The sequence below is a fragment of the Mustelus asterias genome, chromosome 2 (genome assembly GCF_964213995.1).
Source record: "Mustelus asterias chromosome 2, sMusAst1.hap1.1, whole genome shotgun sequence".
NCBI classification, from domain to species: Eukaryota; Metazoa; Chordata; class Chondrichthyes; order Carcharhiniformes; family Triakidae; genus Mustelus; species Mustelus asterias.
In genome coordinates this window covers 51,536,878-51,562,448 of record NC_135802.1, presented here as the reverse complement: position 1 = coordinate 51,562,448, position 25,571 = coordinate 51,536,878, and the positions used below count along the sequence as shown (strand labels likewise).

At 42.4% G+C, this 25,571-nt stretch overlaps 1 protein-coding gene across 2 annotated transcripts in view; it reads left to right on the top strand.

Annotated features, from left to right (window-relative positions):
• Positions 1-4,733: 4,733 nt before the first annotated feature.
• Positions 4,734-25,571, top strand: part of mindy3 (MINDY lysine 48 deubiquitinase 3) — a 137,949-nt gene continuing 117,111 nt past the window's right edge. Inside the window, exons 1-5 of one of the 2 annotated variants that reach the window (XM_078235275.1) lie at positions 4,734-4,960; positions 6,824-6,903; positions 8,967-9,027; positions 12,145-12,324; positions 23,245-23,296. In XM_078235275.1, the coding sequence (XP_078091401.1) occupies positions 4,873-4,960; positions 6,824-6,903; positions 8,967-9,027; positions 12,145-12,324; positions 23,245-23,296 (461 nt within the window). In that variant the 5' untranslated portion in view covers positions 4,734-4,872. The remainder of the gene's footprint in view (positions 4,961-6,823; positions 6,904-8,966; positions 9,028-12,144; positions 12,325-23,244; positions 23,297-25,571) is intronic. The other variant, XM_078235285.1, reaches the window with a different exon arrangement.

Sequence of the window (25,571 nt, the reverse complement as noted above, 5' to 3'; positions counted from 1 at the left end):
AAACAATCATGGGTAACTTCAGAACTGTCATTTTCTTTTTGATGTCCTGACAATCTCCTTACCTTCACTGCAGCAATCTTCCCAGAACAAAACATTACTTCTTAAACATTAGCATGAACAATGAGTTAGTTATTTGTCACATTAGAAAGATATTCTTGCATTGGAAGGAGTACTGTAAGGGTTCACCAGATTAGCCCTGGGAATTAGAGGGTTGTTCTGTGAAGAGGGTGAATAAACTAGATTCTATATTCTCTGTACTTTAGAAGAATGAGAGATGATTTGTTTGAAACATTGTTAAGGACATGGTTGATGGTAAATGCCATGCCATTTCAAATTCCAGAAGGGAAACATGAAACAACTACCCTCAACTGCATTTTGCAATTTAATATAACGGGAAGAAAGATTTGAGGGGCGAGACTCAAGCAGAAGCCATGTAGCAGGCTTCCCGCTGAGCGCCACGGCCTTCAGGAGTCTCCGGCTGCTGGATTTCCAGTGCCAACAGCTCTGTGCCAGAAATCGCATGGGGCTGTGTAACTTATTTAAATTAGAATTACCATATCATTAGCTGGCCCGGGACAGAAGTGTTTCACTCCAGCAAAGTTTACAAGAGCTCCCCACTTGCAGGGAGCTGGCAACCTAACCCCACTGGGGGCGGCATGGTAGCACAGTGGTTAGCACTGCTGCCTCACAGCACCAGGGACCAGAGTTCGATTCCCGGTTTGGGTCACTTTCTGTGTGGAGTTTGCAAGTTCTGCCCGTGTTTGTGTGGGTTTCCTGCAGGTGCTCCGGTTTCCTCCCACAATCTGAAAGACATGCTGGTTTGGTGCATTGATCCAAACAGGCGCCGGAATGTGGCGACTGGGGGAATTTCACAGTAAGTTCATTGCAGTGTTAATGTAAGCTTTACTTGTGACTAATAAATAAAAACTTTAAAGAGGCCCCTCAGGAGGTCGGGGGTAAGTGGGGTGCCTCCTGGGCATTGTCAGCTTGGCAGTGTCACCCTGGCACTGCCCAAGGGCAAAATGTCAATGCCCAGGGGGTGATGCCAGAGGGGGCGGGGCCTATAGAGGCCTCAAGGGGGGGGGGGAAGGTCCGGATGCCATTCTGCTGTCGGCGGTGACAGAGGGATGGAGGCCAGCAATTGGGATAAGCCATTGGGGGGGGGGGGAGAGGTAGGTTGGGCTGCAGGAGGGGGGACTGGGGGGAGATCAGGCCTGCAGGGGGTGAGGGGGAAATCAGGACTGCCGGGTGAGGGAAAATCGAGGCAGGCTGGGGCGGGGGTTGGGGGCGGCATCAAGGCTGGCCCGGACACATCCGGGGTGGGTGGGGGGGGGCAATGATTGGGGCGTTGGGTGGGTCTGAATGCCAGCATTGCAGGGTTTAGTACTTTTTGAAGTGGGTGGTCACTATCGTAATTCAGGAAGCATGGCAGTTAACTTGTGCACAGTGAAGGCCCATGGCGAGCAATAAAATAACTGAACAGATTGTTGTATCTTGTTGTTCCTATAAGTTCAGAATAATAAGACCATAAGACTATAAGACATAGGAGCAGAATTAGGCCATTCAGCCCATCAAGTCTGCTCCACCATTCAATCATGGTTGATAAGTTTCTCAACTCTATTTTCCCGCCTTTGATCCCCATGCCAATCAAGAACCTATCTATCTCTGTCTTAAATACGCTCAATGACCTGACCTCCACAGCCTTCTGCGGCAATGAATTCCATAATACTTTTAAATACAAATCCTCGATATGCAGATTGACATATTGTTAACTCAATACACCGACTGCTTTCCAGTCCCTCAAGGTCAAATAAAACTTGCTTCTGCTCCAGTTCGATGAATTCTGTTTGTAAGGATTGAAATTTTCAGAATATTGATCCCCTAAACATTAATTGAAAATCCTGTAATCACACGTCATAAAACTGTGGGGCCGAAGAGGTCAAGGCCAGTGAACTGCCGAGTGGAGTGGTCAGCAGGGACATCAGGCCAGTGAGGCAGCAAGCGAGGTGAGCGAGCAGCAAGTGAGATGTGGTGCTGGGAATGGACAGAGAGCAGGAAGCAATGAGGGGTCAGGAGCGGGTTGGTGAGCGAGAAGCAGTAAATGGGTGGCGAACATTCAACAGGCACACAAGGATGCCATTGGCAATGGCAGAAACCAAGCATGTGCCAGCAAACAGAGTGGGTGCCGACAGTTTGGTGTCAGGATATACTCTGAACCTCCACAAGTGGCAATTCTGACTCCAATTGCCACTCCACTTCTACTTTCTTACCTTTAATTTTTTTGAATGCAGTCGCCTGACCTTTCAACTCAGGCCTGGTGAGAACTGTGCAGGGCAGTGAGCTCCTGAAGTCTTAATCGAGCGCTGCTGCATCAGTGAGAAAGAGACCATGCCCACTGTTTTATGATGCTAGCTGAATCTCAACCATTGCTTATCATCATTACTCATAAAAGCTTTTTTTATTATAAAAAATTGCCTTTTAGAATAACATTTGATTTGGTTTATTAGTTACATGTATTAACATACTGTGAAAAATATTGTTTCTTGCGCACTATACAGACAAAACATACCATTCATAGAGAAACATACCATTCATCTGCACCAGCCCTATTCCAAAGATTGCTGGATCAGATTTTAAGCGGTCTCTCTGGTGTACAATGTTACCTGGATGATATTCTAATTACAGGGCCCAGGGAAGAAGAGTACCTGAATAAGTTAGAAGCAACATTGGAGCATCTTCAAGCACATGGTCTGTGTATCAAGAAAGAAAAATGTGACTTTTTCCAGATATCAGTCCAATGTTTGGTCACATTATTGATAGTAAAGGCCTACATAAAGCATCTGAAAAGATGGAAATAATTTTATAAGCACCATGTCTGACAAATGTGATGCAATAGAGATCCTTTCTAGGATTAGTAAATTATTATGGCAAATGTGTTTCTAACTTAGCTACATTATTGAAGCCACTGTGTAATTTACTATATGTGAAACAGTCATGGGACAGGACAAGAGAATGTGAGAAAGCATACAAGGATGTCAAAGATACTTTGCAGAAGTCTGAAGTATTGACTCATTTAATTCATAGCTACCATTTTATTTGTTTGCAAAGCTTCATCTTATGGAGTGGGGGCAGTCATTTCACATATTATGCCTTCGAGAGAAGACGACCAATAACTTTTCCTTCACATACTCTGACCAGCACTGAATCTAATTATGCTCAACCAGAAAAAGGAGCATTGAGTATAATTTTTGGCATACGAAGGTTTCACCATTATTTACATGGTCATCATTTCACATTATTGACTGATCATTGACACTTAACTACTATTTTTGGGCCACATATAGGCTTACTGTTATTAGCTGTTAGCCGATTGCAAAGATGGTCATTGATCTTATCTTAAGTTTTTTTAAAGTTTATTTATTAGTGTCACAAGTAGGCTTACGTTAACTCTGCAGTGAAGTTACTGTGAAAATACACTAGTCGCCATACTCCGGCGCCTGTTTGGCTACACTGAAGGAGAATTTAGCATGGCCAATGCACCTAACCAGCACGTCTTTTGGACTGCAGGAGGAAACTGGAGCACCCAGAATAAACCCACACAGACACAGGGAGAACGTGCAAACTCCACACAGACAGTGACCCAAGCCGGGAATCGAACCCAGGTTCCTGGCGCTATTAGGCAGCAGTGCTAAGCACTCTGCGACCATGTTGTCTTAGTGTGGAACCCCTTATATCTCCCAGCCAAAAATTTCAACAACCCTTTTTGATTTTTGCAAAATCTTTAATGATACAAAGAATTGATGGAATATTAGATCAGAGACAGAGGATACGAAGCAGCAGACAGACAGTCTTTGGCCATTGTAGCACACACAGACATCCCCATGCAGCACAGATAGTGTTTGCCTATTGCCGCAACAGGTCCATAGCAGATGCCATCTCCCTGGCCCTGCACTCAACGTGGAACACCTGGATAACAAAGACACTTATGTCAGACTCCTATTTATTGACTGCAGCTCAGTCTTAAACATCGTTATTCCGACAAAACTAATCTCCAAACTCTGTGATCTGGGGCTCAGCACCTCCCTTTGTGACTGGATCCTAGCCTTCCTATCCCATAGACCACAATCAGTAAGGATAGGCAACAACACCTCCTCCACAATCATCCTCAACACCAGTGCCCCACAAGACTGTGTCCTCAGTCCCTTACTATACTCCTTATACACCTATGATAGTGTTTGGCCATTCCAGCACACACACATCCTCATGCAGCATAGACAGTGTTTGGTCATTCATGTACACACACACACATCCACATGCAGCATAGTGTTCGGTCATTGCAGCGCACGCACACACGCACCCGCATGCAGCAAGCAGACAGTGGTTGACCATTGTAGCACATATACACACATCCCCATGCAGCATAGACAGTGTTTGACCATTGCAGCATACACACATCCCCATGCCGCATACAGACAGTGTTTGACCATTGCAGCATACACACGCATCCCCATGCCCTCTTTTTAGGTCAAACCAAACCAAGTAAACAAACTCAGATTACATCAGGACAAAGTAAAAGGGGCAGCTTCCCAAAAAGGAGGGGGAACAGCCCGAACAGAAATCAAAGTCAGCATACAACAGACTATCGGACACTCGCACCAGCTGCTGCCCTTTAACCCCGCCGCTCATTGGCCTACCCGGGCGCATGCGTGTGGCTGGCACTTCCGGTTGTATTGGGGCGAGGTACCCGGATGTGTCCCAGCTCTGAGATGTCGGTGGCGGCGGCCGGAGCCTGAAGGGGACTCAGGGCAGCGAGAGGACGGGGCGGCGGCTCTTCTACACGGCGTGTGTCTGAGCAGCAGCTCCGGCCGGGACATGTATAACATCGAGCTGGCGGAGCTGGTGTGGGGGAAACGCCCGAACAGCGCACTGTCCGACTCCGTCTTCCGCAGATGGACCCAAGGTAGCGGCCCCACCCCGGACCTGTCCCAGTCTCCCACCCGCCCTGGGCTCAGCCCTGCCCAGCTCTAATGGCACATCATTCTGATCGTGTTTCATTTTTCTCCACACTCTCAGCTGCCTCCCCGCCAGCTCCAACCCATTTTACAAAATCCCTTTACTGGACAACATCAGCCACTGTCTCAGTGTCAGTAGATTATGGGTTTGCAATCCCTGAAACCATTCTTGTGAATATTTTCTGCTCTCTGCCGATGCCTTGACATTTTACCTAAAATGTAGCACCCAGAATTGGACCATATCATGTTATTGAACTTGAAATCAGGGGGCACTGGTTCAGATCCTACCACTGCAACCGGTGGAGTTTAAATTCAATTCATAAATCCAGAATTGAAAGCTCATCTTAATGGTGATCATGAAATTATCGTTAATTGTCCTAAGAACCCATCCGGTCCATTAATATCCCTTTTAGGGAAGGAAATCTGCTGTTTTTACCTGGTCTAGTCTACATGTGACTAGATCCACAGCAATGCAGTTGACTCTTAAATGCCCTCTGAAATAGCAAGCCAGTCAGTTCAAGGGCAGTTGGGGATGGGCAATAAATTCTGGTGTTGCCACTGCCATCCACATTCTGTGAACAAATACATTAAAAAAAACAGATGCAATACTCCAGTTGAGGTATCTTGTATACCTTCCACATAAGCTCCTTGCTCTTGTACTCTATGTCCTGATTAATAAAGCCTAGGATATTATTTGCTTTATTGATTGCTCTTTCAACCTGCCCTGCCACCTTCAATGATTTTTGCAGTTACATGCCGAGGTCCCTCTGCTCCTGCATCCCCATTAGAATTGTGCCCTTTAGTTTATAGTGTTTCGCCAGGTCCATCCAACCCTATAAAAATAAATCACTTCACATTTCTCCACATTGAGCTTCATCTGCCACCCTGCCTGCCCATTCCATCAACTTGGCCATATCTTTTTGAAGTTCTACAATATCTTCTTCACTGTTCTCAATTCTTCCAAATTCTGTATCACTTGCACATTTTGAAATTGTGGCCTATGCACCAAGTTCTGGGTCATTAATATATTATCAGGAAGAGGAAAGATCCCAACACTGTAAACCTTCCTCTGACCCAATATACTTTGATAGGAAGCAAGTGGTTAATCTCTCAGCCACTTTCGTATTCATGTTGCTTTTATTCTGTGAGCTATGACTTTGCTCACAAGCCTGTTGTGCAACACTATCAAATGCCTTTTGTACATGCATCAACGGCATTGCCTTCACAAACCCCTTCTGTTGCACATTCGAAAAACTCCCAAGTTAGTTAAACACTCTTCCCTTAAGAAATTAATCATAGCTTTCCTTAATTAACCTGCATTTGGTCATATGACTATTAATTTTGTCCTGATTTATTGGAAACAAATCAGGAATTTATTGGATTCCTGATAATCCAATCCGGAGCGAGAGGACGGGAAGGTGGCAGCGGCTCCACTACATGGTGGGCGTCTGAGCAGCAGCTATTTCAGAGGGCATTTAAGAGTCAACTACATTGCTGTGGATCTGGAGTCACATGTAGATGTGTATTCCTTAATGGTGAAAGTTGTCAGCTTGTTTAACTGTGGGAATCATTGCAGCTGTGTCCGGTCTGTAATGTGACACCTACATACGTGCATTTTCAAAATGAAATCAAGGACTCGGACCTTCCCAACTATTGTTGTGATTGAGATCAGCAATCTGAGAACTGGCCCAGAATCAAACAGGAGTGTTCCCCACATATGGCAGCTAATAGCAAACAGTTACCAACCGAGATATCGTGGACTGTTGTCTCCATTCCATATTTTTATTAAACCTTTCAAATTTCCTTTACAGGATTTGTTTTAAGTCAATCGGAATCTACGGCCTTGGAACAGTTTGAAGGGGGTCCCTGTGCAGTAATTGCGCCTGTTCAGGTACAGTGGCTGGAGTGGCTCATTGATCTGTTCATTGTTTTGCTGGAGATTGATTTGCTGATGAAGTAGATAGGTTAGCTAGTATGTCTTAGGCAGAACAGCAAGCCTTTTTAGGTAATAAAAACAGAAAATGTTGGATAAACTTAGCAGGCCTGGCAGCATTTGTGGAAAGAAACAGAGTTAGCATTTCAGAAATGATCCTTTTAAAGAATTGATCCTCCTTCAGATTTCCAGCAACTGCAGTACTTTGCTTTTATTTAAGCCATTTTAGGTGTTCTTTAAAATTTTTAATTAATTTTACTCCATTCTTAAAGTTACAAAGCCAATGTATAGACTGGACCAGGCAAGCCCGAATCCATCTCCTCACTTGCTCTAAAAACCAATTCAAATTGAATCCAATTCATGGTCCCCACATGGGTGGCACAGTAGTTAGCACTGCTACCTCACAGCGCCAGGGACCTGGGTTCAATTCCCAGTTTGGGTCACTGTCTGTGTGGAGTTTGCACATTCTCCCTGTGTCTGCGTGGATTTCCTCCAGGTGCTCCGGTTTCCTCCTGCATCCAAAAATGTGCAGGTTAAATAGATAGGCCATGCTAAATTGCCCCTTAGTGTCAGGGGAAATGTATGGGGTTATGGGGATAGGGCTTGGGTGGGATTGTGGTTGGTGCAGACTCGATGGGCCGAATGGCCTCTATCTGCACTTTAGGACTCTATGATTCTATGATAAGAGAGGCATTTATGATCCAAGCTGACAAGAAGAGCATTGCACCTGATCTTGGGCTTCACCTGACGCTTGATCTTAGCCAAAAGGCTGAGAAGTGAAAGGATTTTTTTTGAGAAATATTCCTCCCATCCCCAATTTTAAACAATACAGCTTTCTCAAGTGATTCATTCAGATTAGGTTTGGGCTTTGGGCCAACTCATTGCTACTAAGTTTCTACTCATCCCAGTATTGAAATGGTACATTATTACTAATTATTATTAATGTAGCCTTATGTTTCTTCATTTTATTGTTGCTTTGTAGACTGTTGATTAAGTAATTTATATATAGCGCCTTACACCAAATAAAACATCCCAAGGTGGTTCACTGGAGCATTATAAAATAGTTTCTGACACTGAACCACATAAGATATTAGGTCGGATGACCGAAAGCTTTGTCGAAGAGGTAAATTACAAGGAGTGTCTTAAAGGAGGAAAGCAACATAGAGGCAGAAAGGTTTTGGGGGGTATTCCAGAGGCCTAGACAACTGAAGGCGCATCCATCAATGGTGGAGCGATTAAAGTCAAAGTCACTCAAGAAGCCAGAATTAGAGGAATAATTCAGTCTTTTTTGATGGCAAGGATATAAAGCTGAACACTTGAATTGGCATCAGATGTAATCCCAATGTTGTGAACAAACTGGATGAATCTTAGACTATTGGCAGGGAAAAGAATGGAGTCAGTAGCTACAATTGGAGTTTGGAGCAGGGACCAAAAGCAAAGGCTTCAGTCTTCCCAATGTTGGTGGAAATATATCTGTTCATCCAGTGCTGAATGTTGGATAAACAATCTGATAATTTAACAAAAGTGGCGGAGGTTTTGGTAAGATGGGCAAGGTCAGTGTACATGTGGAAACTAACCCTGTGATTTTGGATATTGTTATCAAACAGCCATATGTCGATGCAAAATAGGAAGAGGCCAAGAATAGATCCTTGAGGGACACCAGAGGGAATGCTGTGGGAGGAAGAAGAGAAGCCATTCATTGCTCATGATTCTCTATATGATTATATAGATAAGAATGGAACCAGATGAGAGCTGTCTCACTCAGCTGGACCACAGAGAGGTGTTAGAAAAAGATGGCATGATCAACTGTGACAGGTTAAAAAGGACAAGATGGGAAAATTTGTCACAGTCATATAAGATGCTGTTTATAACTTTGGCAGATTTAAGGATGAGATGGACAGCATATGAAGAGAGAGAAAAGTTTATAATATCAGTTAAATGAAGGCTTGAATTACATTATATCATTCATTGTGTTTTCAACTCTGCGCTAATTTTTGATTTATTTTGTTTACTTTTTATAGGCCTACCTTCTAAAGAATTTCCTGTTCAAATCTGACAAACCAAATTGGCGAGACTGTACAGGTAGAGTAACTTACTCCATCAATTCTGCAAGGTCTGCAGTGTTGAAATGTGTAAAATATAGATTTTGATGCATTTACTTGTGAGTTGTAATTGGCATGGCCAATTGCTTAAAAATCACATTGAGCTTTAAGTGGCTGGCTTTAAGCCAGCAGTTTCACATTGCTCTATCTAGCTAGCTAAAAGTCTTGTTACATTCTGTTTCACATTTCGAATCTGCTTTATGGTTTGAATCACAACGCGGCAGTTTTGCGACTTGTATTTTTTATATCAAACATTTTTAAAATTCAGAAATTAAAAGAAAGACTTGTGCTTTTTACATATAGCAGTTATCCCCAACCACATTACAGCCAGTGAAGTACTTTTTTTTTGAAGTATAGTCACTGTTGTAAGGTAGGGCACATGGCAGCAGATTTGACAGCAGGCTCCCACAAACATCAATGTGATAATGCCCAGATAATCTGTGATGTTGATTGTGGGGTAAATGTTTGCCAGGATGCCAGGAATTACTCCCCTCCCCTTCTTTGACATAGAGCATCATGGGATCTTTCACATCCACCTGAGTAGGCAAATTGAATCTTGGTTTAATGTTACATCTGAAAGATGGCACTTTCAACAGTGCAATGCTCCCTCGGCACCTCACTTGAGCATGATCTTTGATTTTTGTGCTCTAGCCCTGGCAAAGGACCTGAACCTCGTGATTCAGAGGTAAGTGTGCTGGGATGAGCCATGGCTGACACAAAAGTGATTAAAAGCAATCGTAAAATATCAACCCAGCTGGTTCACAGATGACCTATAGGGAAAGAATCCTGTAGCATTTGCCCATCCTGGCCTGTATGTGACTGCAGTCCCACACCAAAGTTGTTAACTTTTCACTGCTCCCTGAAGTGGCCCGATGAGCCACTGCACTGTATTAAACAGGAGGGCCCATTGTGGCCACGATCAGCAACTATAGTTGAGTACTAAATGCCAGCTTTCCAACAGTGCCTCATTTCAAGATTGAGTTTATAAAATACAATCTGTCCAATATGTTTTAGTTTCAAGATTCCATATTTGAATTTGCTCCTTTTCTGGAATTTTCTTTCTAGCAAGTTAGGTTGTGGCAGATAGGTAATGATAAAGGTTGCTGCCCCAAGTAAGCTATTGCATTGCTAGTGCCCTCGCACTTTCATGAACTGCTTTGGCATTGCTCCCGAGACTTTTGATAGTTGGTTGCTTGTCACCCTCAGCATTTGTAGGGAATAGTTTCAGAATCTGATTGCATTTGGAGTGTCTGCTGCAAATCAAAGTGAGTATTGTGGCTCCAGGGAAGGTGTTTGTGGGGTATCGGGAAGGTTTCTTTAGTTGTGTCAGGTGTTGTTGCAGCGTGAGCTTATGCATGAACCTAGAGTAAGCAAACTGCTAAGGAGCATTATCATTCTGAATGTGTTTTTTATGTTGCAGGATTTTTCAAGATGTGTGCTTTAAATTCTGTGAAATTTGAGGATTTATTTTTATTTAATAAGGAAAAGTGATGGTGGCACAGAAAATAAGTTAATTGCTAATTGTGTGCTGAGCTTAAATTAGGAGATATGTGATTTAAAGGCTTTGTCTCCTATCAACAGAGCTTACTTCTCGTAATTACTTTTGTGTCACTCTTTTTATGCCAGCATGTGTGGTATTGCCTTGGTTCAAGCAGTAGCATCCTTGCCTGTAAATCAGCGCTCAAGCTCCATTCCAAACAAATCAATATGTAATCTAGACTGATAAGTCTCAGCAGTAGCGAGGGAGTGCTGCACTGTGAAATTTACTGCTGTTTGTATCGGGCAGTAAATTGAGAGCTCATTTGCCTTTATAAATGAATGTAAATGATTCCAAGACACTTTAAATATTAAAAAAAAGTTTCTGCTAGCATCATGAGCAATATTCATCACTTAACCAACAGCATTAGAAATGTAAATAAAACCAATTAACTAGTTATTACAATTGGAATGTGAGGAGTGTGCAGATTATCTAGACCCACTATTTTGGCATGTTTGCCTTCATCGGCCGGGGCATTGAGTTTAAAAATTGGCAAGTCATGTTGCAGCTTTATAGAACCTTAGTTAGGCCGCACTTGGAAACTAGTGTTCAATCCTGGTCGCCAAACTACCAGAAGGATGTGGAGGCTTTGGAGAGGGTACAGAAAAGATTGACCAGGATGTTGCCTGGTATGGAGGGCATTAGCTATGAGAAGAGGTTGGAGAAACTTGGTTTGTTCTCACTGGAACGACAGAGGTTGAGGGGTGACCTGATAGAAGTCTACAAGATGATGAGGGGCATGGACAGAGTGGATAGTCAGAAGCTTTTTCCCAGGGTGGAATAGTCGATTACTAGGGGGTATAGGTTTAAGGTACGAGGGGCAAGGTTTAAAGGAGATGTACGAGGCAAGTTTTTTTACACAGTGGGTGGTGGGTGCCTGGAACTCGCTGCTGGGGGAGGTAGTGGAAGCAGATACAATAGTGAGTTTTAAGGGGCATCTTGACAAATACATGAATAGGATGGGCATAGAGGGATAGGGTCCCCAGAGGGTAGGGGGTTTTAGTTCAGATGGGCAGCGTGGTTGGTTCAGGCTTGGATCAACTAAAGTAATTTCATTGCACACAAGCATGCGGCTCTTCCCCCTTAAGGGCCATGCTGGTCGCTTAGCTAAAGTCATGTGATTTCCTAATTATTGACAGTCCAAGGTGAACTTGGATCTTTTCAAAAATAAAATCCAGATCAACTTCCAAGTGCCCAAATAATGCAATGTCCTTTCAAATTAAAAAATATATATATATAGTCTTTGAAGATATATTTCTAACATAGTCTTATCTCACCTCTGAGAAACCTAGTTATGTACATAACAGAAACATTTTGCATCCTAGATTGGAACTTGAGCCAACAACCAACTTCTACAGAGGTGAAGGTAGTAATGCTATGCCTAGGCTGTCAACTTGGATCATGTTTAATTCTGCCACTCTCTCTGCTCCCTCCATATCTCCGTAAATTATCAGGAAATGTTCAAGCTTCCAATGTATGAAAATGCCTCTTATCGGTTTCATGATTAGCTGACTGATTATACCTGTCAAAAACAGCTTTTTAAATTTCTATTCATTTTAGATGAAGAACATAAGAATCTTTTCTGCCTCACTCTGAGTGAAATTCTAGAAACTGCTAGATTAAACAACACTACTCCCTTCTGTTTGGTAATGTTGGCTAAAGAAAAATCAGCAGAGGAACATGCCAGTATTTCTGAAAATCAGCCAGAGTCCAGTCAGGGGACTGAAGAGGAACAGCTCTGTAAGAAACCACCTTTTTGGATAAATAATAATATATGATGGTGAATATTTCATTCCTTTTTAAAAAGAAGCAATTTTGCTTGCCTAATGTATGCAGTCTGCATGTCTTTTCAAACCTTAAAATAATAATAGGGCTGTTCTGTATTTGTGATTTGCAGAATGGAAACATTTAATCTTTCAAATGTAAATGTTCTATAGAAAATATGCTGGATCCACGTTTTGGAAAGCAATATTTTTGCTTTAATGTTTGTCATTTAAGTGTAGAATCTTGTGAAATATAGGCCGGTCTAACTGGGAATTATGTAATGATTTTTGCACTGTTAGGGAAAATCTGCAGATCTGAGGAAAATGGTCTTAGTTTTTGAGCACGGACTGATTCAGAAGCGTACCAAAAGCTTACAGAGATCACTTACTTGGTTTACAAACAGTGGGTGGAATCCATGCATCAATGTCATGTGTAACTACGAAGTTATTGTTAGGTCTTGCTTCCCTTTAGGATAGTGTGAACTTGTGTGCTGCTATGTTGCATCTAGTAGTTGTTTGCAAGAGACTTCACTAGAGTGTTCCTCTGGCAAGAGTATTATAAAACAAGGAAGTATGAGGATTATCTATTTATTTGCGCAATATGCAGTGGATTTCACATTATAGTTGCTCACTTTTGTTGAGTAGTACGATTTTAATGGTTTTGGGTAATTTTTATTCTCAATTTCACATCTTGCCTTGTGAAATAAGGATGACAGTTGTCTTTCTTTAGCTACTATGGCCACATTCACCTGCCGTAACCATGGCAATGTCTTGTCTTCTGACATGCATCGCCAATAATGCATTTGTGTGAGGAAAGTAGAAGTTGCTGAAGAGATGAAATGGATAAATATCAGATGTTGGAAGTGTAGACATTGGGAGAAAGATGTACTCATTTTGGGTAGGACTTATCTCTAACAGGATATATTTCCTTCAGGTGCTGATTATCTGTTGTGAATTTTCTTTTTTGTTTTATTGCTGCATATTTTTCCCTATCAATTTATTTAAAATTATTTAAATTGACTCCTTTTAAGCTTAACATGTGAAGGACTCACTACAGAATGGATGTTGAAATTCCGAGTAGTTTGATGAAAGTTTTGTCTTCTGATGGTAAAACTGTAGTTGCTAAAAGGACTCATTTGTCTCAACTTCAGTTCCTGCTCTGTGTTGAGTTGGGTATCTCGGGTGGACCAGCAGATCTAATGCTAGAGTTGGTATCAGTAGTCAATGTGTGTTCTTGATCGTTAACCCGCAGTTCTTAGAGTTCGTATGAGTTGGATGTGATGCAGTAATCATATGAATTAATAAAGCACTTTAGCATTAAAAGCCACAAGGTGCTTCACTGGTGTGTTTTAAAGCAAAGTTTGACACTGAGCCACACAAGGCGATGGTTGCGCAGATGACCAAAAATTTGATCAGAGGTCGATTTTCAGGAGCATCTTAAGAGGGAAGAGGTTTAGAGAGAAGCTTCTAGAACTTAAGCCCTTGACAGCTGAAGACATGGCTGCACTGGTGGAAAAATTAAAATTGCAGGTGATCAAAGGACCTGAATTAGAGGAATCTTGGCGGATTGTGGAGGTCGCAAGAAGGGAGGTGCAAGGTCAATGAAGGATTTGAAATCAAAGATGGGTATTTTATAATTGAGGTGTTGTTTGACCAGGAGACAGATGGTAAGCAAGTCCAGGAACACATTACCTATGCTTGGTGTGAATCAGGACATGGACAGTGGAGGTTTGGCTGACCTGAAGCTTGGGGAGGGTATGATAGGGGAGGCCACCCAGGAACGCATTGAAATAGTCAAGCCTAGAGGTAACAATTGCATGGATTAGTGTTTCAACAGCAGATGAGCTGAGGTATGGACAGAACCTTTTGACGTTACAGAGAGACAAGTCATATGAAATGTTGAGGTAGCTGCCAGGCAAGAAATGCAATCATTGACTAGGGAACAAACTAGGAGCTTGTAGCTGCGATTGAAGACAATGGCTTCGGTCTTCCCAACATTTAATTGGAAGAAATGCTATCTATTGGTAAAGCAGCCTCCACAATTTAGAGACAATGGAAAAGTTAAGACACAGAGTGGTGGAGTAGAGCTGGGGGGGTCGTCAGCATACACGTGTAAATTGACTGCGTTTTTGGATATGTTGTTGAGGGGTAGTGTGCTGATTACAAAAAAAATAGGAGGAAGCCGAGGATAGATCCTTGTGGATTACCAGAAGTATCAGTGCAGGAGCAGGAAGAGAAGCCATTGCAACTGATTCACTGGTTATAGTGATAGAACAAAGAACGAACAAAGAACAGTACAGCACAGGAAACAGGCCCTTTGGCCCTCCAAGCTAGTGCCGCTCATTGGTCCAACTAGACCATTCGTTTGTATCCTTCCATTCCCAGACTGCTCATGTGACTATCCAGGTAAGTCTTAAACGATGCCAGCGTGTCTGCCTCAGTCACCCTACTTGGCAGCGCATTCCAGGCCCCCACCACTCTGAGTAAAAAACGTCCCTCTGATATCTGAGTTATACCTCGCCCCTCTCACCTTGAGCCCATGACCCCTCGTGATCGTCACCTCCGACCTGGGAAAAAGCTTCTCACTGTTCACCCTATCTATACCCTTCATAATTTTGTACACCTCTATTAGGTCTCCCCTCATTCTCCGTCTTTCCAGGGAGAACAAGCCCAGTTTACCCAATCTCTCCTCATAGCTAAGACCCTCCATTCCAGGCAACATCCTGGTAAACCTTCTCTGCACTCTCTCTAAAGCCTCCACGTCCTTCTGGGAGTGCGGCGACCAGAACTGGACGCAGTACTCCAAATGTGGCCTAACCAGCGTTCTATACAGCTGCAACATCAGGCTCCAGCTTTTATACTCTATACCCCATCCTATAAAGGCAAGCATACCATATGCCTTCTTCACCACCACCTCCATCTGTGCTGCCACCTTCAAGGATTTGTGGACTTGCACACACCGAAGTCCCTCTGTGTCTCTATACTCCTGATGGCTCTGCCATTTATTGTATAAATCCCCCCTACATTAGTTCTTCCAAAATGCATCACTTCGCATTTATCTGGATTAACTTCCATCTGCCATTTCTCCGCCCAATTTTCCAGCCTATCCATATCCTGCTGTAATGTCCGACAATGCTCATCGCTATCCGCAAGTCCAGCCATCTTCGTGTCATCCGCAAACTTGCTGATAACACCAGTTACACCTTCTTCCAAATCATTTATATATATCACAAATAGCAGAGGTCCCAGTACGGAGCCCTGCAGAACAATGTAGACAAGAATGGTACCAGATAAGTGCAGACCCAGCTGGATGATGTTGGCAGAGGATAGTGTGATCAGGCATGTAGGCAGATTAAGGAGGGGTAGCTTACTTTCATTGCAGTCTCATAGTATGGCATTTATAATGTTTACTATATAAATGTTGTGGGTCCATGGACTGGGAGGAAGCCTGATTGGAGGGATTCAGACATGAAGTGTTTGGAAAGATGGGTCTGGACTTGAGAAGTAACAGCATATTCAAAGACTTTGTAGAGGAAAGGAAGATTAGTGATGAGGAGGAAGGTTAGAGGCGGGAGTTCTCAAGGATTGAGGGGAAGGGTGGGGGAGGTCAGTGTTTTTTTTTTAAAGAGAAGCATAATGGTAGATTGAAGGAGACAAGGACCTTGCCTGAGGAAAGTGAACCATTGGCAATATCAGCTAACATGGGAGACAGGAAGGGGGACATTTTGGTGGTTAGCAATGTAGCAGGAATAGGTTCAAAGGGGCAGGAGCTGGGTCATATGTCCAAGATGAGCTCTGAGAAGGCATGAGGGGAGATAACAGAGAAACTGGAGAAGGATGTCAATTCCAGGCAGGGGCAGAAAGGAAGTTTTATATGATTGGCTAGCTGAAGGGAGGGTTGTGGCAGGGACGGCAAATTAGATGGCTTCAGGCTTCGTGACAGAAGTCCATCCTTGGACATTTGAGGTGAGAGTGGAAAAGAGAGGAGTGTAAGTGGATGTTATCAGTAGAGAAAAGAAGCTGGATGTTTGCATTTCAAGATGTTACTAGAATAATGGACAGTGAGGGATGACTAGATGTTGCTTTTTGTGGTCCAGCTGGATCTAAGTCGTGATGAATGCCCTCCATAACCGCATTCTGTTGTATTACAATGCAGTTAGCAATGAGAACTGAAGCCCCAAGGCATGATTATTGGAGCTGAAAGTGCTGATGCCTCCATTTTACTTACGGAGAAATGCTGCGTTCATATATAAATGGGTTTTCTTTACAAGTTTTCTGTTTCTCCTATTCAAGACCATATATGATCAAAATTTGCAGCTATGAAGATTGAGCAGGAGGAGAATTATGAGGAAGAAGGAACAGTTTGCCAGGTTGATTGAGTTGAGCAGATGCCACTGCCTCGATATTTTTGTCAGAGGAGACTATATTGGCTATAAATGGAAAAAGCTGGAAGAAATATGTTCTCTGTAATCTTCATATGCTGATCAATCTGCCTTGTCACAAAGGTTGTATTTTGTTAAGATACTTAAAGTTCAAAAAAATGTTGAGACCATTAATAGAAACCTTTTGTCAGAGAATCTGAAGAAGTGTAAATGCATTTTACAATGTAGAGCAGAGGGCAGATGATATGGTTTAGTTGAAATAATTGTACTGGAATATATTTTCATGGACGTTGATAGTCTAGTGCCTGTTTCTATGTGGAATACTTTTAAACTAGGTTATAAAGAACAAAGAATAGTACAACACAGGAACAGGCCCTACAGTCCACCAAACCTGCGCTGATCACGTCCTATCTAGACCAACCACCTGTATCCCTCCATACCCTGCCTGTTCATGTGCTGATAAGATAAGTCTTAAATGTTACTAAAGTATCTACCTCAACCACCTCCCCTGGCAGTGCATTCCAGGCCCCCACCACCCTGTGTAAAAAAAAAACTTATACTCATTATCAAGATGGCACAAGCCCTAATTTTATTTATTCTTTATGAAATGTGGGTGATATTGACAAGGCCATCAATTATTGCCCTAACCGCCTTTTTGAAAGTGGCATATAAATGGAAGAAACTGAAGGAACTGTGTTCTCATTATTTTAAGGATACAACAATTCGAACTGGCTTTTTTTAATGATTTCTGAAAATGTACCATATCTAAGAATGTGGCAAGATTGAGAGGATATCTAATTCTTTCACGAGGTGTGAGCATTGCTGGCTAGATCAGCATTTATTACCCATCCCTAATTGCCCTTGAGAAGGTGGTGGTGAGCCACCTTCTTGAACTGCTGCAGCCCATGTGGTGTAGGTGCAGGAGGTTGTGTCTCCTGACTGGCGCATCCACAGCGCTGTTAGGGAGGGAGTTTGACCCAGTGACCACCAATATAATTCCAAGTCACAATGGTGTGCGACTTGGAGGGGAACTGGCAGGTGATGCTGCCCCTTGTCTTTCTAAGTAGTAGTGGTCGTGGATTTGAAAAGTGCTGTCAAAGAAGCCTTGGTGAGTTGCTGTAGTGCATCTTGATGAAGGTACAGACTTGCTACTGTGTGTCAATGGTGGAGAGGGAGTGGATGCTGAAGCTGAAGAATGGAATGACAATCCAATGGGCTACTTTATCCTGGATGTTGTCGAGTTTCTTGATTGTTGTTGGAGCTTTTTCCTCCGCCATCCAATAAAGTGGAGAGTGTTTCATTGCAGTCCTAACAGGCTTTGGGGAGTCAGGATGTGAGTTACTTTTGCAGGATTCCCAACCTCTGATCTACTCTTGTAGCCATTGATGAGGGTAGGGCAGTGGATGTTGTCTACATGGATTTCATTAAGGCCTTTGACAAGGTCCCTCGTGGCAGACTGGTGCAGAAGCTGAAGTCGCACAGGATCAGAGGTGAGCTGGCAAGATGGATACAGAACTGGCTCAGTCATAGAAACCAGAAGTTAGCAGTGGAAGGGTGTGTTTCTGAATGGAGGACTGTGAGAAGTGCCGTTCCTCAGGGATCAGTGCTGGGACCTTTGCTGTTTGTAATATATATAAATGGTTTGGAGGAAACTGGCTTGATTAGTAAGTTTGCGGATGACGCAAAGGTTGATGGATTTGCAGATAGTGATGAAGACCATCAGAGGATACAGCAGGATATAGATCGGTTGGAGACTTGGGTGGAGAGATGGCAGATGCAGTTTAATCCGGACAAATGTGAGGTAATCCATTTTGGAAGGTCTAATACAGATAGGAAATATACAGAAAATGGCAGAACCCTTAAGAGTATAGATAGGCAAAGGGATCTGGGTGTACAGGTACACAGGTCACTGAAAGTGGCAAAGCAGGTGGAGAAGGTAGTCAAGAAGGCATTCGGCATGCTTGCCTTCATCGGCTGGAGCATTGAGTTTAAAAATTGGCAAGTCATGTTGCAGCTTTATAGAACCTTAGTGAGCCTGCACTTGGAATATAGTGTTCAATTCTGGTCGCCACACTACCAGAAGGATGTAGAGGCTTTGGAGAGGGTACAGAAAAGATTTACCAGGATGTTGCCTGGCATGGAGGCCATTAGCTATGAGGAAATGTTGGAGAAACTTGGTTTGTTCTCACTGGAACAACGGAGTTTGAGGAGCAACCTGATAGAAGTCTACACGATTATGGGGGGGGGCATGGATAGAATGAATAGTCAGAAGCTTTTTCCGAGGGTGGAAGAGTCAATTACTAGGGGGCATAAGTTTTAAGGTACGAGGGACAAGGCTTAAAGCAAGTTTTTTTACAGAGGATGGTGGGTGCCTGGAACTCGCTGCCAGGGGAGGCAGTGGAAGCAGATACGATAGTGACTTTTATGGGGCGTCTGGACAAATACGTGAATAGGATGGAAATAGAGGAATATGGTCCCGGGAGGGTAGGGGGTTTTAGTTCAGTCGGGCAGCATGGTCGGTGCAGGCTTGGAGGGCCGAAGGGCCTGTTCCTATGCTGTAAGTTTCTTTGTTCTTTATATGGCTGGTCCAGTTCAATTTCTAGTCAATGGTAGCCCTAAGGATATTGATAATGGGGTGTTCAGTGATGGTAATGCCATTGAATGTCAATTGGAAATGGTTTGATATTCCCTTGTTGGACATGATCATTGCCTGGCACTGATGTAATGCATTTTGTCCAGCTCTTGCTGCTTATGGGCATGGACTGTTTCAGTTTCTGAGGAGTCACGAATGTTGTTGGACATTGTGTGACTGTCTGCGAACATCCCATTTCTGACCTTATGATGGAGGGAAGGTCATTGATGAAGCAACTGATGATGGTTGGGCCAAGGGCACTACCCTGAAGAACACCTGCAGTCATGTCCTGGGACTGTGATGATTATTGAACTATGCAGATCTTAAAGGGCTTGACAAAGTAGAACCTGGAAGTTGTGTCTCCTGGCTGGAGAATCTGAATCAAGGGGTCATAATTTCAGAATAAGGGGTCAACCATTTAAGACTGAGATGAGAAATGTGTTTATTCAAAAGTTAATGAATCTTTGGAATTCTTTATCCCACAGGAGTATGGAGCTCAGCTGTTGAGATTATTTAGAGCAGAGATTGGTAGATTTGGGGGAATGCTAAAGAAATCAAGGGATATGGAAATAGGATGGAAAAGTGGAAGTAGGCTAGAAGATCAGTGATGACCTCATTGAAGGACAAAGCAAGTTCAAAGGGCAGGGTGGCCCATTCCTATTTTATGTTCTTAAGAGGCAATTCCGACTTCAGCATAATGCTTTGTACTGAGGTGCACTTTGCTGAAGGGTGGTGCCATTAATTACTGACTTCCAACGCTATGAGCCCTTCATCCAAACAATCCTCCCAACCCATGGCAGTATGAGTATTCTGAATAGGTATTTTAGTTTGGAACAAAATCAATATTGATGCAAATCTGGCTGCGAAACAGAAAACTAGCTACGGAATCTGTTTGAGAGATTTGATCTTAGTTCTAAAGATCAAGATGTAATACCAGTAAGAAATAGAAAAGCTAAGAAGTCACTCATGGGACTAGTTAATAGGACCCATATCAGTAACTGCTGCGCTGCACGCCAGGGTATATGGGAAAGAAAGGCTTGTGTGATAGGTACAGCAATGATCATAGGTAATTTTAATCTGCCTGGAGGATGAATTGAACAGATTCTTTGTGTCTGTCTTTACTGTAGCAGATGCAAATAATGTTCCAAATATAGTTGCAGATCCATAGGTGAAAGGGAGGGAAAAAATAACGACAATTGCAATCACCAGGGAAAGTTTACTGAGAACAATTTTTAGAACTGAAGACTGACAAGTCCACAGCTTTCTGATGGACTTCATCTTCATGTCTGAAGAGCAGTGGCTGCTGAGATAGTATATGCATAGATTTTAACTTCTAAAATTCCCTATTTCAGATCCCATCAGATTGGAAATAGTGACTAACTCCTCGATGTAGTTTCACTCCTTTCATGAAAGGGGGAAACTACAGGCCAGTTAACCCAAAGCATGTCATAGGGAAAATGCTGGAATCTATTACGAAGGAGGTTGGTTGTAACAAGACACTTAGAAAATCTTAGTGCAATCAGGCAGAGTCAACATGGTTTTGTGAAAGGGGAATAGTGTTTGACTAATTTTCCTCTTTTGAGGGAATAACAAGCATCATGTATAACGGGAAACCAGAAGACGTGGTGTACTTCCATATCCAGAGGCATTTGACAAAGGGCGACATGGTGGCACAATAGTTAGCACTGCTGCCTCACAATGCCAGGGACATGGGTTTGATTCCGGCCTTGGCTGTCTGTGTGGAATTTGCACATTCTCCCAGTTTTTGCATGGGTTTCCTCCGGGCACTCCGGTTTCCTCCCACAGTCCAAAGATTTGTAGGTTTGGTGGATTAGCCATGGTAAATGTGTGGGGTTCTGGGGATTGGGCAGAGGGATGGGTCTCAGTAGATTCTCTGTCAGAGAGTCAGTACAGACCTGATGGACCGAATGGCCTCTTCTGCACCGTAGGGTTTCTATGATTCTAGAATGGGCAGCATGACGGCACAGTGGTTAGCACTGCTGCATCACAGCATCTGGGACGTGGGTTCAATTCTAGCCTTGGGTGACTCTGTGGAGACATTCTTCCTGTGTCTGCCTGGGTTTCCTCCGGGTACTCCGGTTTCCTCCCACGCTCCAAAGATATGTAGGGAGTTACAGGGATAGGACGGGGGAGAGAGCCTCAGTACTCTGCCCGAGAGTTGGTGCAAACTGATGGGCCGAATGGCCTCTTCTGCACTGTAAGGATTCTGTAATTCTAAGTTTCACATCGAAGATGTTCATGGTGTCGGGGGTAACATATTAGTATGGGTAGAGGATTGGTTAGCTAGCAGAAAGCAGTGAGTAGGCATGAATGGTAAATTTGGGTTGGTAAGATCTAATGTGCCACAGGAATCAAAGCTGGGGCTTCAACTATTTACGATCTATAACCTGGATGAAGGCCAAATATATGGTTGCTAAATTTGCTGATGGCAGAAAGATAGGTAGAATTGTAAGTTGTGAAGAGAATATAGAGTTTGCAAAGGGATGTAAACAGGTTAAGTGAGTGTGCAAAAACTTGGCAGGTTGATTACAATGTGGGAAAATGTAAACTTGTCTACTTAGACATGAATTGAAAAGCAGCATATTATTTCAATGGCAAGGTTGCAGAACTCTGAAGTAGAGTGATTTGCGTGTCGCAGGTACAGCAAGTGATTAGGAAGGCAAATGGAATGTTGTAATTTATTGCAAAGAGAATTGAGTGCCTTATGAGGAAAGGTTGAACAGGCTGGACCTTATCCATTGGAGTTTGGAAAAATAAAAGATGATTTTATTGAAATATATTTGATCCTGAGGGGACTTGACAGTTTGGATGCTGGGACGATGTTTCCCCTAGAACTCGGGGACCTAGTTTAAAAATAAGGAGTCTCCCAATTAAGATAGAGATGAGGAGGTTTTTGTTTGAGTCGTGTGTGTGTGGAATTCTCTTTCCCAGAGAGTGGTGGAGGCAGAGTCAGCTGAGTTAATTAGATTCCTGGCTAATACAGAGTCTATGGGTTTAGGAGGGTTAGGCAAGAAAGTGGAGTTGAAGCCACAATCAAATCAGTCAAGCCTTGGTCTTAAGTGGCAGAGTGGGCTCGAAGGGCCGAATGGTTTACCCATTCTCCCAAGTTTATATGTTGTCAGGGATGTTATACAGTGAAGTGGAAGCTGAAGAAAGGAGGCCTTTAGTACACTTTCACCAAACCTTTGGTCATCTGAGCTAAAATCTCCTTTTGTGGCTTGGTGTCATATTTTGTTTCATAATGCTCCTGTGAAGCACCTAGGGAGGTTTGGTTATGTTAAACGGGCTATATAGGTCATTGAAATTTAAACAGAAAATTTAAATGCATAATTTACTGAGAAATTAACTGCTGTTTCAAGATTATTAGAATGTTATCCTGTTTGTACAGAAGTGATGCAGTAATACTGAATTTAATCTACTTTACACAATGCAGGCAAATTACATTAACACAGGAATATTACATTTTAAGTATCCTTCCTATGTGTTCATTTAAGATTAGGGAGGTACTTGTTTTGCACAATAATTAATTGCATGGGAATATAGATTTATGCTAATGAATTAGAATATAATTGGAAGTTGAAAAGTATTTAACTCTGTCATTTTTTTGTAGATGTTGATTGTGTTAGAATATTAGTTTGGTTGAAGTTTTTGAAATTTCAGTCAAGTGCAACATCTTAAATGCCATGCTACCTGTGGAGATGTTTATTAAACATTTTTATTAAGAAATAGCTTAAAGAACAACTGATCACTTATATCAATTAACCTTTAATACTAAATGCTTTGTAACCGAGCTTTGCAATGTATAATCTTGTTTGTTTTATTGCTGTCTGTGGTGCTGAAAAGTGTCTGGTTTTATGTATAGCTGCCTTGGCTGCAGAGGAGCTTGGCTCTGAGAGATTTCATGCACTGATTCAGTAAGTAACTCACAGCTACTAGGAAACTTAAGTGGGCATTGATTACTGTTTGTTATGTTGCCTCATGTTAAAATTATTTTTTTTAATGTACAACTTGATCAATGTCCTTCTCTTACGATGTTAGCTCCTTTGCTGGAGTATGGTTCCATATGCCTGAGATGACCTCTAATATCTTGCCCAAATAACCTTGTGTGATTCTTGACACACAGTATTGCCATGCTGCTAATATGTCCACGTACATAAACTTCCAGCTGGTGTCGCTGCATAGCCATCTGCAGTATTAACTGTTTCCATCCAAGGCCACTGCGCCCAATCTTAGCACCACAGCTGCTACCCAGGTTGAGATCAGGTAACTTGGCATGGACTATGAATTATATCTGGGACCTTTGCTTGTCTATATGGCTAAGCTAGTCATTGACTCATCCACATTTGAACAAATCCATAATCTGGTTCATGGCCCTTAATTTTTGCAAAAGCAAATTAAGTTAAATAATGGGAAAGGCTTAAAATATAATTAATTTATTAGAAATGTTGTATTTGCTTTGAAAATTTGGTTCAGAATCTTCGTGTTTTTTCGAATCTTATTGAAATAAATTGAAAATTGATTTAATATTTGTATAATTAGGTCAGAATTCACATTAAAATTTTGATTTGCCGCGATGTTGAATTTATTGCGATCTCCGTGAAGACCGATGATTTTTTAAAATAAATTTGAATTTCTGGTTAATAGCTGAAAGGATGCCTCAACATGATTTCATGTCTTGGTGACTTTAGTATTTTGTGACAGTAAAAGTCTTGTGATTAAATACTATCTCTGTAGGCAACATATACATTAAACCACAAAACAGAACATTTCTATTCTATTTCAGCATAACCAAAAACACAATTTGCAGTTCATACATTGCATTGTCCTTTAAGTAGACATTCAGTTCTCCCAGAACCAGTCAAAATGTTTCTTAACTCTTCAGGGTTTGCTTTCGATCTTTTCTTTTGTCAACCTGGAAACTTGTAACCCCCGAACAGTTTTTCATGGTGTGGGTTTTCCTAGAGACATCTCCTTCCACTTAAAACTCGGCAAATCTTCCAGCCTCATTTTAACTCCTTATGAATTTAGCCTTTCCAATCTGAGTATGAGCTCTTACTCATATCCCTGCATGGTGAAGCACAGCATCTTCCTGCCTACGGCTGGTCTCCCTCTCCAGGATCTTGGCAGACTTACCCGTGTCTGAAAGTTTTCAGGAATATCTCTTCCCCTCTCAGCGCATCTTCATGGTAGCATGAATAGCACGGATCTTGGATTCTGACACTCTTATCTTGGAAGTAAATGGACAATTTAAGCACAACTGTTTATAGCCCGTCATTCTCGATGATTTTCTGGGATTTTGTAAACTCTTAGCCTTTCTACTGTTAGTGTAGCAGCTGCTGCCTAGTCTCCAAGCGTAAACACTTTGCCCCTTTCTCCCAGTAAAACAATCCGAGCCCCCTTTACATTATAACAAGGCTTGTTGTCAGACAGACCTTGAAGCGGTCACAGAACCCCATTTATTTTATCTTAAAGACACAGTCCTGAAATATCTTATAAACCTTAATTATAACAAAATACATATATTAAGCAGAACTTGGAACTGTTGTTGAAGATGTGTTTTTATAGCACTAATAAAAATAGAAAATGGATGAAGCAGTCTTAAGGTCTGGCTGCACCTGTGGAAAGAGTGTCCACAGGCGCAACCAGAGCTGTTGAGTGCTGCCTGCATTTTCAGTTATTTTTGATCTCCAGCATCCGCCGATTTATGTTTTGTTTTAAAAACCACCACCTGACATTCAGCACTGAAATGTGACTTGCAGAGTGGTGAAGGAAAAACACAGTTTGTTCTCCTGGTCAGAACAATTAATCTGCAAATGCTAGGGTGTTGGGTAAGAAAAATTTGATTTGTGAGGGATTGAATGGGCAAAATATTCAACTTTACCATTTAGTCCAAAGATGTGCAGGTTAGGTGCTTTGGCCATGCTAAATAGTGCCTTAGTGTCAGGGGATTAGCAAAGTAAATACGTGGGTTTGCGGGGCTAGAGCTTGGGTGGGAATGTTGTCGATGCAGGTTCGATGGCTGAGTGGCCTCCTTTTGCACTGTAGGGATTTTATGATTTAACCATGCCCAGTTTCAGATATTTTGAATATTCTTTCCGAGATGCTCCCAAACCTTTTGCATCAATGTTGAGCGGAGATGCTTCACAAAATCTGCCAGACTAATTTCAAACTTCATATTTTTCGGGGAGG